The sequence below is a fragment of the Mastomys coucha genome, unplaced genomic scaffold (assembly GCF_008632895.1).
Source record: "Mastomys coucha isolate ucsf_1 unplaced genomic scaffold, UCSF_Mcou_1 pScaffold22, whole genome shotgun sequence".
NCBI classification, from domain to species: Eukaryota; Metazoa; Chordata; class Mammalia; order Rodentia; family Muridae; genus Mastomys; species Mastomys coucha.
The window spans coordinates 248289200-248306757 of NW_022196905.1; the positions used below are offsets into that span (position 1 = coordinate 248289200).

At 49.1% G+C, this 17558-nt stretch overlaps 1 protein-coding gene across 2 annotated transcripts in view; it reads right to left on the minus strand.

Moving 5' to 3' along the window:
- Window positions 1-17445, minus strand: part of Calb2 (calbindin 2) — a 26901-nt gene extending 9456 nt beyond the window's left edge. For both annotated transcript variants that reach the window (XM_031341420.1, XM_031341419.1), the window contains exons 1-4: window positions 17279-17445; window positions 5533-5609; window positions 2893-2982; window positions 800-880 (exon numbers count right to left, since the gene is read on the minus strand). In XM_031341420.1, the coding sequence (XP_031197280.1) occupies window positions 800-880; window positions 2893-2982; window positions 5533-5609; window positions 17279-17369 (339 nt within the window). In that variant the 5' untranslated portion in view covers window positions 17370-17445. The remainder of the gene's footprint in view (window positions 1-799; window positions 881-2892; window positions 2983-5532; window positions 5610-17278) is intronic.
- Window positions 17446-17558: the final 113 nt, after the last annotated feature.

A 17558-nucleotide genomic window follows, 5' to 3' on the forward strand; every position in this document is an offset into this window, starting at 1 on the left:
GGGAGGGGAGGGGAGGGGGAGGGGGAAAGGGAGGGGAGGGGAGGGGGGAGAGGGACTTTGCTTCTTTGAAGCATCCCTGACTCTTGAAAGCTATATGCATCCCATTCCCAGACAAGAGATGGAGTCAGGACCACTCTCTGCATCTCTACAAGGAAGGAAGGGGTAGGCACAGTCGTCTCTTCCTTCTCCCCTCTCTTTTATCTTTGTTTCCTTCCTTTCCCTCCTCTTTCCTCTTCCTTCCTCCCCTCTCCTCTTCCTGCATTTCCTTCTGTGTTAGGAAGAGAACCCAGGGCCGTGTACATGCTGGACAAGCATTCCATCATTGAGCCACATCTTCAGCCCACATCCATTTTCTATAGACAATCAATCAATCAATAAAACACTTATTGGGATATACCACTTTTCTTTGACACAGGCAAAAGAACTAAGGATGAAATTAGCACGTCAATTACTGACTTGTAGAGTTTTGCCATCTCAGAAAAACCGGAGAAAATCCTTTACATCGCCTTAAAATTAAACCCATATCTGATTTTTGGGCAAACTGCACTAAAAAGAATAAGTCTTTCAGCTTGGAAACTGGTTCTTTCCAACCAGGGGACCTTGTGGAGGCCTGAATCCTGATTCACTGTGGCAGAGAGTCTACAGGGATCCAGGTGATACCTCTGCTACACAGACCACATTCCAAGTAGTACAGCCCCTTAGGGTCTAGCATCTCCCAGGGACTCTTTGCGGGTGTTAGGGCAGGCCTTCTCTAAATACAGGATGAAGGTAGGCCTCCACGTGTAGAGCGAAGTCTCACCTCCATAAACTCAGCGCTGGAGCCCACGTGCTGCCTGAAGCACAAAAGGAAATTCTCTTCGGTCGGCAGGATCTGCGCCAGCTGGGAAACACAGAAAACCACATCAGTGTGAGAGCAGGAGGCTCCCACAGGAAGGATGGAAAATGGCCAGCCGAAAGTGGTATGGAAATCGCATTGTGCTCTATTTCATCTCTTTCCTTAAGCACAGAGGCTGGCAGCCCTTCAAAGGGGTAGGAGGTTCTAAGAAGTGAGATGCCTCGGATGATGTGCTCTATTCCCGGGAAAGGGGAGCCTTTACCATTTGGGACGCTGCTTTATTGGTTGCAAATGAAGACTTCAACAACTTCATTCTCAAAAATTGCAAATACCCACCACGCATCCTGCACTTCCGGCAACCCATCGAACTGCTTTGCACCCCCTCGCTTCTCTCCCAGAATCCCTGGGCTAAGGCAATCCTAATGAGTTTAATCAACTCCTCCCTCAAATGAGACAAGCCCATTCCCCTCACCAGCGATTGGCTTTGGAGTAGGCATGTGACTCAGGTTGGCCAATGACATGTGAGAGGCGGGCTACTGTGGATTGTAGGGAAAATTTGCTTGCATTTAAAGAGGGGCGCACTCTGCAAACGAACATAGCTGCTTCTAGATGGGATGTCTGAAGTGTTACCAGTCCTCTGGCTACAAGATGGAGGAAGACAATGGTGTGTTGTTGGTGTGGTGGTGGTGGTGGTGTTTTATTTTTGTCTTTTTTTTTGGGGGGGGGGTGTTTTTGTTTTTTAAAGCAGGAGTCAGAGCCGGGAAAAGAGTGGCAAAGCCACCTTCACCATGGCCTCGTTCTTTAGTAGTGTCTCTTGACTCAGTAGTGTCTCTTGACTTAAACAAGGAATAAGTAAACCACAGCCAAGTGCCACACAGGACCCAAGGTGCGTTGGGGCTCATTTCCAGTATCTGCTCCCCTGTTACAGTGGCAGTGTTGAAGAGTTGTAAGCAGAGACACCTCGGTCCAAAAACCCTGAAATACATCTTACAGGTTGTATCTAATTAAAGAAGATGACCCTGAGATTTACAACATGGACGCGTTGTATCGTGCCATCTTTTAAGTTGATTTGTGGTGCCATTCCTCAGTGGCCTGAAGGGCAACTGCCAGCTGGATACAATTCACCCCCCATCCCCCTTCCCCACCTCCTGCAGGCAAACTACTCTCAGCTAAACTAGAGCAGCCCTACTGGGGAAGGTCTATGGCTCCCTCAATTCTTGGGCAGAGCAGAATGTACCCAATGACTTACTAATGTGGGCCTCCAGGTGAAACACAGAGTTCTGCTGGAGAAAGGCCAAGGCAGAGATGGACTCCAAGCATACCCTTCTCTCTGCACTTTGCAAACAATCCTCTCTTCCTCTCTGATCTCCGTAGCATGCCACAACTCCTGGACACTGTCTCAAGCTTCATTTCTAGAGCTGCTTCTGCTCTGTTGTAGAATTTGAACCAATATATCCCAGGAGATCAAGGCCCTGGTTTATGGGCTACTCCTATCATTCCTGGACTCTCAACCACAGGTAACAAACTGATGATCACAGCTGACTTACATATTTATGTATAAGTCTTGAGTATATATACCTGGGTGAGCATGTAGGTATATGTAGGCATATAGAAATTACATGGACTGTATGTCATGCATGTAAATTATCTACATACAATATATACTAAGTTTCATTTTTGGATGTATTTAGGAGAGGTATGCATACTCCTATTAACTAGTCTTCCCACCGTCCTAAGCTTGGCTTATCACACATTTGCAGCAACTGTTGGATCCTGAAAGCATTTAGGGAGCAGACTCTAGACCATTGTTTGTTGCTTACTCTTTCCTTGGGTGACACACAGAGAAAGCCCCTACTCAGTCGGTTTGGTTGGCTTAGGTACTCAGGTAGAGATGCTTCATGCTGTACCTGAGCCTGGGAAGTGGAGATGGACACAAGGACTACAGCCTCAGCTGGGCCCCCTGGCTCTCCTCAGCCACGCCCCCAGCTCTTCTCAGCCACGCCCCCTAGCTCTTCTCAGCCACGCCCCCCTCAGCCACCACGCCCCCTGGCTCTCACCTCTGCCATCTCAATTTTCCCATCTGAGTTCTTATCATACTTCTGCATGAACTCCTTCATCTTCTCTCCAAAATTGTCACTCTTGGACATCTGTGGACAGAGAAAGGAGGCTGATCTTGCTGCCATGTTATGTAGTGTTGAGGATCTCATTGAGTATCATTTTGTGTCCTAAACATGGCTCAGAAACGTGTGGCGCCTGTGCTCCGATCGTCAATCTCTGCTTTAGATCAGAGTCACATGATTATCAAGAGGACACAGAACACCCGGGCATGTTCTGTACCATGTGATTAGATGCATCCTTTGACGTTTGAGATGGGTCGATCCACAGCTCCACGAGGGGTCCCACCTTATTCCCACCACTCCAATGTGAGTTACAGCTTTTAGCACAACCCAGCTCCACCCACCACTCCACAATAGGTTCCGACCGTTTTCACCAATACAAAACGAATCACTCATTCGCCTCTTCACAGACACGCTTGCAATTCTGCAGTCCTCTTATCTGATGTCACACTAGAGAGAATGTGAAGGAACCACACAGCCAAGGGGCGACTTAAACCCCCCACTTAACTATTCTAAGCATAGAAACATAGATTATTTATTAAGAGTCCCTTTAGCCTGTTATCCCTCAACTTAAACATAGTGGTCTCTTGATGGTCTGGAACCTTTTCCCGGTTTAGGGTATGGCTGAGTTGTCACCTGCACCAAGGAACTCTTTCTTATCCTCAGTCAATGCTGCAGCCCCTCTCCCATCCCCATGAACATCTACTATTCTGCTTCCTGCCTGGTGTCCTTCCACTGAGGTTTCACTCTTCTTGGGATTGACCCAAGTGAAATTCTACAAATTCTGAGAGCTTCTTCTGGATTTCTCTATATCACCTTTGACCTTTGAATTTGATCTCAATGTACCAATCTTTGTCAGTCTCTATTTATCTGTATTTACAAATACACAAGGTTTGATGCCAACTACTTATCATAAATGTGGGTTACCTAACAGAGGTTTGCTACAGTTCTCAGTGGGCAAGTCATCCCTGCATCTCACAGGTAAATGGGCTCCAAGATGCAGTGACTTTCTTCAAGTTCACCCAGGTAAATACAGTTAGAGATTAAAAGCCTAGCTCCCACACCCAAAACCCACATGACAGATGGTCTGGGAACCTTTCCTAGATGACAGCAATTGGGATTTCTGTGGACAGACTTGTCAGTCACCCTCGTGCCAGCTGAGGGAGAGAATGACTAAGAGGATGAATGGTTAGATTTGAAACTCTGAATCAAACACATTCTTCTGTGTAGCTCATGATTCCAGAGTCCATTTTAAAAGCTGGGATTTCTGTATCCTGGTCTCATATCATCCTAGTAATGAGGGCTGGTGAGAGATCTGTTGGCAAACGCATCCACACACTACGGCCAGTTCTCTTATACCCATGGCTTCTGCATGTTTCTCACTGGGGTACTTTGCTGAGCAGAGAGCCAGGAGCTCATACTTAACTGATTTCTCTTAAGAACAGAGCTAGCTCAGAAGATTTACTAGTAGGTAGTGAGTGGATGAGACAGTGGGTGGGAAGCAAGAGACAAGGAAGACCCTCAAAGGAGCCAGGGGAGCAAGTAGCAGGGGGAGTGGGCCCCATATATTCCAGACTAGACACAGGACACAATAAACCAGCTCTGGTCACTTTAGATTTTCAGTATGTTGCATGCCTCTCCCAGAATGCTTTAGCAAACTCAACAGGTTGGTACTAGAGGAAATAATAATATTCCTGTCATTAAGGACTAGGCCATGATCTGGAGTCACTTTGTATAGTTCAAAGGTCATGACTCTTCCAGACCAACAGGATGGTCAGGGCTCAGGGGGTGCTTCTAAGGGGTACCCAGTTTTCCTCTGTGTCCTTACAGAGAGGCCAGCCTTTGTTGGTCTGGAATATTGGGTCTGTTCCCCATTCTCCACCAGGGGACATTTGATTATGTCTGGGACATATTTTTTTTAGTGGTGTGTTTGTTTGTTTTGACAGGGTCTCACTCTGTAGCCCTGACTATCCTGGGACTCACAAAGTAGACCATATTCGTGTCAGACTCACAGAGATCTGCCTGCCTCTGCCTCTCAAGTGTTGGGATTAAAGGTTTGCACCATCACACCCGACTTGGGTCATTTCTGATGCCCATGACTTGGCTATCTCATGGGCAGATGCAAGCATGTTGGAGAACACACTATAACATAAAGACATCCCCCATAACAAAAACTATTCAGCCTCAGATGTCAACAGTGCTGAGGCTGGGACACTTACAGGCATTTGGGGTCCTCTGAGAACCCCATCTTGAATTATAAACCCTTGTGATTCTGGCCCGTGTTCTCAGGAAAAAATATTCATGCACACATAAACACATACCTGAGTAGTTTGTGGCATTCATAAACTCTTGGCTTTCATGATGGTTATCTCTTGAAGGCATCCAAGGATGTTTAAATTAGGTGCTCTTAGAGAGAGAACCTGGCTTTTTTTTTTAATATCCTTACAAATGAAAGACTCTTTAGTACCAAGATTGGAGAGACCCCAGTTCTCTAGACATACCTTGGGACAGACCATTCTCAAGACTAGACAGGTCAAGATGACAGAAAACCCCAAACGCAGAGGTGGAGCACAGGCTTACCATGCCAGAACCTTTCCTTGCCTTCTCCAGCTCTTGGAAGAAGTTTTCTAGCTCTTTACCTTCAATGTACCCATTTCCTGTAACGATAGATGAAAATAAAGAAAACAACAGAGTTAACCTTAGAGCTGAATAGTAAGACTAGGAAGTCACCACCTCTGGAGAACTTTCCTCCCACCAGTCTGTAAACAGGTGTCTTGGCCAATCATGTTAAGTATGGGTCCTTGTCCCCAGAGCACTTGCAGGCATGTGCTCAAGATTAATAATGAGCATCCTTGGAGTACCCAGCCAGCAGCTGCAGAACCCTGGAGGAACAGACATCTGGTCGGCTGGCAGAGATGGCTGTGGTTCCTGAGCAAGTGCTGCGTGCTGGAGGTCCCACGGGAAGCATTGTCTGCTTCAGGATTTGTCAGCAGGTAGTAGGCCTGGGACTAGGGGAGAAGTTGTGTTTCTGAGCCTGAGCAGGTGTATAGAGTTGGAGAGTGTTCTCTCAACAACCATGTGGAGCCCTAGAGTGTGACTCTATTTGGAAGTAAGGTTTTTATAGATGTCAGTAGTCATGACAGACGTCAAAGCATAGAGGAGTCAGAGGCAACAATTAGAGCAACACATTTCCAAGCTAGAGAGTATTGTAGATTGCTGCTGCCCCTAGAAGCGGAGGCACACAACAGTTTCTCCCCCAAAGCCTATAGTGTATGCATGAGCACATGTACACACACACACACACACATACACACACACACACACACACACACATCTTGATTTCAAAGTTCTAGCCTCAAGAACTAGAAAGGCATTTATTTCTATTGTGTTAGGTTACCCAATCTGTGGTACTTTGCTATGGCAGTCCCAAGAAAAAAATGTAGAAGGGATCCATGAGACAAAAATAATTCAACCCATCTCATCTGCAGAGTGGCTTATTATAGTTAAATAGTTTTGCTTGTTGTTATTTGAGACAACGTCTTACCATATAGCCCAGCCTGGTCTCAAACTTAGGATCCTACTGCTTCTGCCTCCGAGATGGTAAGATTATAGCCATATGGCTGACATGAGGCTTTTGGAGAGAGAGAGAAAGAGAGAGAGAGAGAGAGAGAGAGAGAGAGAGAGAGAGAGAGAGAACATGGATGCACAGGTTGTGTGCACCCATGTGTGCACATATGAAGACAAGGGTCAATGTTGCATACCTCTCTATCATTTTCTGCCTTATTCTCTCACTGAACCTGGATCTAATTATTTTGGCTAGATTATCATGAGTTTAGAGATCTGCCTGTCTTTCCCCACAAGTTCTGGATGTACAGGTGTGTACAACCACATCTGGCTTTGACACAGAATCTGGGAATCAAACTTGGATCTTTATGCTTGTGCAGTTGTCGCTCCAGCTTCGAGGTGGGAGTTTTCTCTATATAAACCACACAGTCTGTGTACATGATGGGAAAGTGCAGTGATTGTAACCAGGTCTGAAGGACAAAGCTTGACTTGTCTGAAGATCACATGAGTAAGAAGTCATATAGGTTCTTACAACTGGAGCCTGAATGGTCCAGACACTAGTGCTGAGATGAGTCTATGGCCAAGGTCACTGGTCTGTGCTAGCATTTACGGGAGAAATTCAGGCAGGGCTAAGGCAGTGGTTCTAGGATTTACTGCATATTGGGATCTCTTGAGGATCATTAAAAAATATGAGTGTCTGGCTCTCATCACTAGATATCCTGATATCAATAGCTTGGACTGTGAAGTCAACATCTTAATTTTTTCTTTTTTAAGGCTCCCAGATGATTTCCTTGTAGAGCAATGTTAGCCAATCACTAACATCAAGTTCCTAATTTGATCAATAGCAGGGGAGCAAGGTCCCCATCAAGGAGATCCAACCTGAATTGTTAAGAAAGTGGTCCCTTTCTTCAAGGGCATATGGAATTGCAGACTTAACAAAAGAACCGCACAGAAGCATTTGCCTTGGCCTCTATGGATCACATGGGGGTGGGAGGATCTTTCCAACCTCTCTTCCTAGTGCCCCTGAGGTCTTAAGTCCCAAATAAATAACCTTGGAGGCCATCCCTCCTGGGGAAGATGCTCCAATAAATATCGTACAGAGAAAATTGCATGAGATGAACTATGCATTTATTTTTGTCTGCAAAGAAAAGGTGATTACTGGGCCCCTCTGGGAGGAGGCAATTGCCTTTTCTTCTAGGATATTCTAAAGAGTACTTCGGAAGGGTTGGAAATTCACAAGGAGGTGGGGCTTGTTGCTCTGTGAGGCCAGCTGGGGTGAGGTGGGGTGATCAGGAGCTTTCTAGGCAAAGAAACAGAGGTGTTGTTGACGATCCTCTGAGTTGGTGCCCAGTGCTATCTCTCTGACCTGACAATTATCCCATGACTTAGATGTAAATGCCCCTTGACTATGGGCAAGTGCAAAGCCTTGGTCCTCACCCTCTTCCTGTAGGAGGCTTTACAAAGGTAGGCAGGGAAGCAGAGCTCAGCTCTGAGCCCGTCTTCAGCTTCCAGAATCCCAAGGCTAGGGTGAGTGGAGTTAGAGCTGAGGGAGGGAACTTAAAGATGGACCTATGAGGATGAATCACAGTCCACGATATAGAGGCCACTGGGGCTGGGGGCAGGAGCTGAGGTTGGGTGTGTGGAGGAGTGTGTGTTTCCTGAGCGTGTCAGACAGTAAATGATGGGAAGAAGAGGCAGCCACACGAGGAGGAACTGCATGCACTCAGCTCTGCATAGCATCCCTTACCAAAAGCCCTCCCCGACAGACCCACTTCACATGGCCGGTGATGGTCTGTCATTTCTCTATCCCTCTACTCGCTGTGTAGGGTGTTGGTAAAGTTACCAGCCCTGCTTATCTAGGGATGGACACTGTTTCTCCTCCTGGGACACCCAGACTATGAGCATCACCTCTCTAAACCTCAGTTTCCTCAACTGTAAAATGAGACCAATGATAGTTCCTCCTCCTGTGACCACTGGAGAGATGCAACTGGAGGAAAATAAACTTGCAGTGCTGACCCACACAAGCCTCAACAATGCCATTGTTACAGGCACTGGTCATTACCACCATGGTTTCTGCCTCCAGCCCCATGTTAGGAACACTTTGGCCTTGGACTGCTAAATGATGGTGTAATGAAAATAGAGGTGTTCCCCCCCCCCCCAAGAACCTTTGGAAGGATGGGCAAGAAAGGCCTCAGTGAACAGCCTCAGGCAATGGGAAGAAGAAAGAGAAGAAAGAATAAACTTAGAGGCTGGGAGAAGGGACCAGGAACTGAGATAGTGGCTTTGTGCAAAGAAGCCTTCTTCTTAGATACATCGAGCAGAATGGGGGTTCCCACACACACCCATGTGGGCATGATCAGAATCCCCATGTGTCTTCCTGAATGAAAGAAGATAATTTAGCTCCATGCAATGAGCTTTTGTTTCAAAGGGAACAACCGCTCCAGGCTGTAGACATGGCCCTGTTCCTACAAATCACAGAGTGGTCCAAAAGCATGTGACCAGACATTGAAAAGGCCAGACAGGCTATTGAAGGTGGAGAGTGAGAAATAGGGAGTGGACACACGGGCCCAGGAGAAGGCTTTCACCACTGAAGGAACAGGAGTTCCCTCCAAGGCCACACCCAGGCATCATTTAGGCATCCACCAGGCATCATCCGACCTTTCCTGCCAGGCTGGGGTACAGCAGCAGTTGGCCAACATCCTTCTAGGAAGATTTAAGCACTGGGCAAGTGGTTTGCTTTTTCTGTGACCTTGTTACAGTTCGGGGAGGTGTGGGGGGGCACCAAGTAAATCTCTTGTGGATGGGCATTTATAAAAGATGTGGTTACCATAGTAACCATCATTCCTAACCTCCTTCAAACCATGAATATTAAGGGGAGGGGGCTGAGCGGGAGCTGGGGGCCTCGCATCCCTCCTGAGCCTGCTTTTGCTTCCGTATTTCACCACCGTGTACCCCAAAGCTAAGGACAGATAGCGTTTCATTATCATTAATCTGAGCCCAGAGGATTGGAAACTCTTGACTGAAGGATTCTGTACCCCAGAAAGGTTCACTTGTTCCTCCCTGAGGTTTGAATGTACAGATTTTCTGAGGTGAGCAGGCAAAAGGTACCCAAGGAGGAGGGGCTGTGCCACCAGTTTCACGACTGTCCCTTGCTCTAGAACAAGCCAGTTCCTCTGGGCTCCTGTTTTTCTCAAGTGAGCAAAACTACTTAAACCCTTTCTACTCGATAAGTCATCAGGAGAGCCATTCAAAGTAACGTTTTGGAAGCGTTCTGCAGAAGGTAACATCTCCTATAAATAGAGCATCATTTTTCACTCCCTCACCTCTTCAACCCTAAGGGTTTCTGACAACTTCTGGTCTCTTTAGAGTGCTGGTTCCCAACCAGAACCTTGGGAAGCTAAACAGCAGTGCTGTTGCCTGCGCCCCACGCCAGGCTCTCTGACTTAATTGATGAGGTGCGCGTGTCTTCCCTGCTCCCAAGGCTGGCAGTACGTCTCAAACAGGAAGGTGTATAACCATCACCTGGGGATCTTGTTAAAGTAAAAAGTAACTTTAGAGTACCACAGAAGAGCTGGTTGTTCCTGCGTGGTATGTGGACCGTGGCAACCAGGGAGCTGGTTAAAAATGCAGAATCCATGTCTCGAAAAAAACCAGAAGGAGAAAAAAAAATGCAGACTCCATCTCAGTGGTGGTGTGCTTACAAAGCATGTGTGAGATATTAGGCTTAATTCCTAACCCTGACCTCCCTAAAGGGCAGAATCTTAGGCCCCTCCCTCAACTTTCTGGATCTCTCAGAGTGTGGTGGCCGTGGATCTGTCTAACCACACCTCGGGTGTTCTCTCGATTCCTGTGGTGGCAGCATCGGTGTACTCAGGAAGCTCGTTAGCGTTTGTGGTACTTTGCATAGCAGGCATTGGCCAGTTCTAAAGACCTTCCATTTCTTCCCTGTTCTCCTTAGGTTTCTGCCACACAAACACATTGATGTTATAATCCTACCCTGGAAAAGAGGCCTTGTGGGGGTTGGGTGTTTCCATTGCGTGGCTAACAGAGATCATGATTTCCTTTTGCTCATCCTAGGGATAAAGCCTGTCTTATCTCTACTTGTCTGGATTTCTCTATCCATCACATATATATATATACGCTCCCCACACCTCTCTCCTAGCGGCTCCAGGGTTTGAAAATGCCCCAGATTGGCAGCTCATGGAAGAACATTTGGAAACTGCTGTTTTAATCTGCTACTTCTGGAATAGGGCTCAGGAGCTGGGCTGGGTCCCCCGAACCTGTGGACAGCTGGCAGCCTGACACTGGGCTGAGTCCCAGGCCTATGGAGGCCAGAAGGAAGGGGCAGATTGAGGGAGAGAGGTAAGACTGCAGAGAGCCAAAGAGGAGGGGAGGAGGCCAGAGCCTGAGGGTCCAGATGGGGCTGGCTGGGCACAGGAGAGCATCTGATGCAATCCGCCAGGAGAGATGCCAGGCGGCCGGGCGGGTGCTGCAGAGGCTCTGTTCTTGAAGAGTCTAGTGCCTGCTCTATTAATTCTGGCTCTGTGGGAATTGGGGAAGATTTCCCTGAGGGGTCTCCTGAGCCCCAGCAACCTCCCCAAAGGCCTTAGCTAGTAAAAGCACCTGTGTCTGGAGTGAGAATAAGCAAGGGAGGGACATAGAACACCTGGGTTGCTGGCTGCCCGGGCAAGGGCAAGCTGAAGTATCTTGTTAGTACAAACACAATACCTCAGTCCTGCCCCATGGCTGCCTCTCCAGAGAGCCCCCCACCCCACCCCCTGCCGCTCTTCATAGACCTAGCTTCCCCACTTCTGGCTGGTGCAATCACAGTCCAAGAGGTGAGATGATGGCTACCCAGAGACTACACGGCTCATAGTACATAGACCGTGTACACCCCACACCAAAGGGGAGCGTTAGTGAGATAATCAGTGTAGGGGTGAAGGAGACTAGGGGGAGCAGGCAGTTTCTAGGAGCCACCCCACATGAGCTAGGAGGCTTTCCCAGAAAGCCTTTAAAACTGATGCCAAGCTGGGGCCAAAATGTCTACAGGGCTTCACTACAGGATTAGAAGAAAGCCATCTTCAAGCATATAACACCTTGCTTCTAGACCTAGACCCCACTGACTGTAATGAACTGAGACCCAGTGTATGTGTGCTGCTGAAGTCAGAGGTCAGCCTCAGGTGTCACTCCTCAGGTGGCATCCATCTTTCTGGTGGTGGTGTTGTTTTTTCTTTTAGACAGGGTCTCTCGATGACCTGCAGTAGGCCAGTGAGCTGCAGGGACCCACCTTTCTCTCACCACCTTGGGATTGCAAGTGTATATCAACACTCCCTGATTTATGTTTACCTGTGGTTTCTGAGGATCAAACTCAGGTCCTCATGCTTTACGTGGAGACATCTCCACAGCCCCCTGTGGTCTCTGAGCCTATGATGGGCTTGTGATAGTGGTTCTGTGTGAACTGCGGGCATAGTAGTCAACGTGCAATACATAGCATGTGTGCGTGTGCACGCACGCGCGCGCACGCACGCGCGCGCACACACGCGCGCGTACACACACACCATGCACCACACCCCCTCACACACACAATAAGTAGTGTAACACGTAGCACCTACTGTGTCTTGTACTCTTAATTTCATAAGACTTTCGTTTAAGGTCCCATGACCTGTCATTTAGTGTGTGTGTGCACTCGTGTGCCTGTGTAAGCAGGCATATGTGTGTGCTGCTTGTGTGTGTGGTCTCTGTGTGTGTGTGTGTGGTATGTGTTTATGAGTGTGGTGTGTGTGTGGTATGTGGTGTGTGTGTAGTGTGCATAATATGTGGTATGGGATATATATGTGTGGCTTGTGATATATGGTGTATTGTGGTATGTGTGTGTGTGTGTGTGAGGGGTGTGGTGTGTATGTGTGTGTGATGTGCAGTATGGGGTATATATGTATGGTGTGTGGTGTGGTGTAGCGTGTGTGTGTGTGTGTGGCATGTATGTGTGGCATGTGCACGTATGCCTGTGTGTGTAATGTGTGGTACGAGGTATATATGTATGGTGAGTAGTGTGTGAGTGGTACATATGGAATGTGTTTATGTGTGTGGTGTGTGTATGTGTGGTGTGTGTGGTGTGTGTTTGTGTGTGGTGTGTGATATGTTGTGGTACGTGTATGTGTGTGTGATATGGTGTGGTGTGTGTGTGTGGTATGGTGTGGTGTGGTGTGTGGTATGTGCACCTGTGCCTGTGTTTGTGTGTGTGTGTTGCTAAGTATGGAACTCAGGGCCTCACCCACCACCCCTCTTCCCTCTACTAGAAATAGAGCTAGCAATGTGCAGGACTCTGGAAGGCCTGCCTGGGTACCTGGTTCTGGCTCCCCAGTGGTATGTTGTTTGCAGGACCCCCAGTTAGAACCACTGGGTTAGGGGGAGATGATGATCCTGGCAGTGCCCTCCCTGATAGTGTATGATCCTTTTTTATTATTAATGTCCAAAGCCCTCCGTGTGTGTGGGGGATCTGAGTCCCCCTCAGTCCCCCTCAAGCCCTCCGTGTGTGGGGGGGTCTGAGTCCCCCTCAGTCCCCCTCAAGCCCTCCGTGTGTGGGGGGATCTGAGTCCCCCTCAGTCCCCCTCAAGCCCTCCGTGTGTGGAGGGGTCTGAGTCCCCCTCAGTCCCCCTCAAGCCCTCTGTGTGTGGGGGGGTCTGAGTTCCCCTCAGTCCCCCTCAAGCCCTCCATGTGTGGGGGGATCTGAGTCCCCCTCAGTCCCCCTCAAGCCCTCAGTGTGTGTGTGTGGGATCTGAGTCCCCCTCAGTCCCCCTCAAGCCCTCAGTGTGTGTGGGGGGGATCTGAGTCCCCCTCAGTCCCCCTCATGGTTAAGGAACAAAGCTTAGTCCTTGTAAACGACTTTGAGAAGCTTGCCCACCAAGGCTATTTGAAAGTGGACAAGGCCCAGAAGACTCTGAGTAGGGCCCCGTATCTGGAGCTGGGTGTATATTCTTCTGGGGGAAAAAAATGTTCATAAAATTATTTTCCTTCTTACATAGTAAACTCAGCTTACCTTGTGTTTTGCTATCTGCTTAAGTGGCACTTTCCCATGTCTGCATAGACTCCATCTTGCTTTGATGGCTGTGTGCTGTCCTACAGTGGAACTGACTAGAATCCTTTTTCATTGTTGTTGTTGTTTACTTTCAAGTAACTCCTTTAATAGGCTCTCTTGTTTGTATACCTTTCTATGTATTTTGGATAGAAACCTGGATCAAGTGCTGCCTCTCTTGGTCCAAGAATGTCTACTTGCTCCTCTTTATCTTCTGCGTTCTAATTGTTTCTGGAAGGTTGACAAGAATGCCTCTATTTCTCTGCTGAGCTACAACTTGGCTCCTCACAGGTTATCAGTGGACTAGGAGCCTGGTAATGTCTGTCAGAACTACACAGAGATGGTATGTAAACTCTGACTCGGACATCCATATCTCAGCCACCTGAATCTCTCTCTCTCTCTCTCTCTCTCTCTCTCTCTCTCTCTCTCTCTCCCTCTCCCTCTCCCTCTCCCTCTCCCTCTCCCTCTCCCTCTCCCTCTCCCTCCCTCTCCCTCTCCCTCTCTCTCCCTCTCTCTCCTCCCCTCCCTCTCCCTCTCTCTTGCTCTCTCTCTGTCTGTGTGTACCTCTCTTGGTCCCTCTTTCTTTCCTTCCCTCCCTCCCTCCATCCCTCCCTCCCTCCCTCCCTCTATCCATCCATCCATCCATCCACCTGTCTGTCTGTCTTTCCCTCTCTGTCTCCCTCTCTCCACCTTCTTACTGTGTTGCTGATGACTGAACCTAAACCCTGCTACATGGAAGATAAACAGAATATCTCTGAACTTCATCTCTAGCCCTCTTCTTCCTTTTTATTTTGAGACAGAGCCTCACCAAGTTGCCCAGGCTGGCCAGAAACTCATTCTATGACCCAGGCAGTCCTTGAATCTTCAGTCCTCTTTCCAAGCTGCTGGGTATAGGCCTGTACTACCAGGCCTGACAGCCCCTTGGATCTTATAGAGTCAAAGAACTGCTGACAAAGTGACCAGGAAGCAACAGAGTGATGGCTTCAGATACTGTGTCATTCGGAGCATGGAGGTGACATGTAGAAAATCATCAGAGCCTACTAAGGCATAGGGGGGCTTGGCTGCTGCCTCACTGGGTCCTGATATTGCATCAGTGAGACTGGTGGCTCCCACTGCCTACTCTTAGTGACCTATGAGGAAGAACTGGGTAGTCTAGGAGGCTAGGAGAGATCCCTGACCCTTTCTTGCCCAGCCCCTGACTTTTCAAATACCTGCTCCCCCCTCCCCACTGCTAGTGACCCTTTTGAGAACAGTCTTTTTGGACGGAAGGGCTGGGTAGCACCTCTTCTTTCTGACTTGAAAGGCTCACCACTCCCAGCCCCAGCCCCCAGTCCTCCTCTCACTGGATCAAGGTCTTTTCTAAAGTCTCCTTTGTTTATAAGAGTCCAGGAGTGAGGTGGCTCCTCTCCCTGGTGCCTGTGATTAACTGGGCTCCAGTGAGCTTCCTCTAGGGATGCTGTGAGCTGTGGAGAGTCTCCCAGAGGTCTTTAAGGTACTGAGTAACAAACCACCTACAACAGATCCCTGCAGTCCTGGCAAACAGAAGCCAGGACAGACAAGAGAGAGAAGAGCTCAGGCAGAGAGCCAGGGTGGGTCAGGTGATGAGGGGCTGGGTTCATCTGCAGCCTTGGGGTGTTCAAGAGGCCAAGGTGAGGGCCAGCCACAGAGGTACAGAGAAAGGCAGGCGCAGGCTTACTTCTAGGTCCCTCGGTGGAATTCCAGTTTGTCTATATATGCCCTTTTCTATCCATATCGCTTTCACTTCTGGGCCACTTTGGCATTTCCTTAAGGGGGTGTGTGCAAGGGTCCTTTCTGGGATCAAAAGAAATTACCCAGCACCTCCAAAGCAGAGCTGAGGATCTTGTGTGGGCTAGTCCTAGAAAAATCCCCTTTCTACTTCCTAGTAGTCCACTTGAATGGGGACACAAGCCAGCCCCAGTTGGAAGCCAGCACCACCAACCAAGCCCTGTGTCATCTTCATCAACTGCACAAGGGGACTACTCTGCCAGGAAGCACCTCAGGGTTGGACTCAAAGAGGTGCAGCTGTTTTTTTTAGAAAGGTCAGTGTCTCAGAACAGACTCAAAACATAAGGTTTTCATAATGACTAAGGGGATCACCGATGGCCCCCAGGGAAAGGTAGACGTTGAGTCGGCTGTTTAGAGCTGACTCATCTAGCAGGAGGCCAGTGGTGTAACCTTGACAGCTTGGTAACTTTCCTTGCCTCTCACAAGTCTCTGGTGCAGACACACTGGCCAAAGTATGCCCTGTGTGCAACGCAGTAATGAGAGCCGTAAGGCTGCTGTCAGAGCCCTTCCATCCAGGGAGGAAGGGAAGTGGAAAGACAGCCTCTCCTTGGCCCCATTTTTCAGATTGAGCAACTAAGGCACCACCTTCAGTAGTTCTCAGGCAGATCACTATCCTACCCCAGTATCCAGATACCTAGTCCTCAGCCCCCTCCAGCTTTCTCAGTTGGCTCCAAGGAAACAAAACTTCACCCATTGGCACCCTCAGACACTAACCTTTTCCTTGCTATGGCGCACGGGGAGCAGAGGACCACTGTGTACCCACCTTTATACCCTACCAAAGGGATTCAGAGAGGAAGGAGAAAATGTAGGGAGTTGCTAACCGATAAGACAATTTCCTGTCCCCCTCCCTCTCAGTCCCGGGATAAACACCCTGAGCCACCACCCTGCCAACAGGTCTGAGACGCCAGTGCATTCTGGGTGTCTCATCTTAGCCAGGCGTTGGAGGGTGAATTGAATTTTTTTTTTCCTTTTTCTTTTCTTGAGTGATAGAAAAGTCTCGGGTAATATCAGAAGCTGGAAGTGGGGGCAGGGGAGAGGTGAGGGACCGGTGGTGTGTGTGCTCTGTTATACTTGAATCAGATAAGACTGTAGACACTTGAATCCCAGGTCTGGGAGCCACCTCCAAAGCCATTCACCCGGACCTTACTTTTTGGATTGGTCATTGTCAAGACCATGTAGAGCAAAGTGTTGGTCACTGGGGTGGGACACCACTCCCCACCACCCCCGTCCACAGACAGCAGCTCAGGGTATCCAGGAGTCTACATCACCAGGTAGCAGGCTGGAGGCTAATACCAGGACCACCCTCCCCATCACATCCACTGCTGCTGTAGTTGGGAAACCCACATACTGGTAGGGTTAAAAAAAAAAAAAAAGATAAGAAAGCCTGGATTTGTTAAAAAAAAAAAAAAAAAAATCCCCCAATCCATTCTCTACTCCTGCTCCTGGCCAACCAGGCTAGGGGATCTGCTCCCTCCCCCAGGTTCTCTTCAGGACGCTCAGCTCTCTCGATCCCCTGTAACTGGTGATGGAAGAAAGAAGCATGAAGGGGGAGTAAGGTTTAGAGACCTGTGGCTATGGGGCTGGAGGCTGGGCGTTAGCTTGAAGGGAAAGGTGAGGAAGGAGGCAGGGGAAGGCCTCCTCTCTGGGAATGCTCAGACTTGCTCACAACCTGGCTCCTGAGCACCCTGCATTGGGAAAACTTACTGACAGTTGTCACCAGGGCAGCCGGGCGTTTCCCGAACTCAAGACCCCAGCAGATTCTGTCACAGAACAAACCACTTGGGGGCAAAGCATACCTGCCCGCACTGAGCCATGCCCCTGACCCCTTTGCCAGTCTCAGGTCCCCGGGGTTCAACGGGCCCAGAAGTTGGGAGATTTACTGACCGTCGGCATCAAAGTGCTTCCAGATTTCCAGGAACTGGGATGCAGTCAGCTCGGCCAGGTGCAGGTAAGGGGGCTGCTGCGGGCCAGCCATGGCGAGCCGCTCCGGAGATCTTAAGCCTCTCAGCGCTGTCACTCGGTGCCGCTTGGCTCTGGTTCTCGCGCTGGGGCTGCGCGCCACGCTGCCTTTATATGCAGCCCGGAGCTGCGCCGCGTTAGGCCGCCGGAAGGGGGCGCGCACACTCCGGGAATCACGCAGGGCGCGGCGCTGCACGGGCGGAGG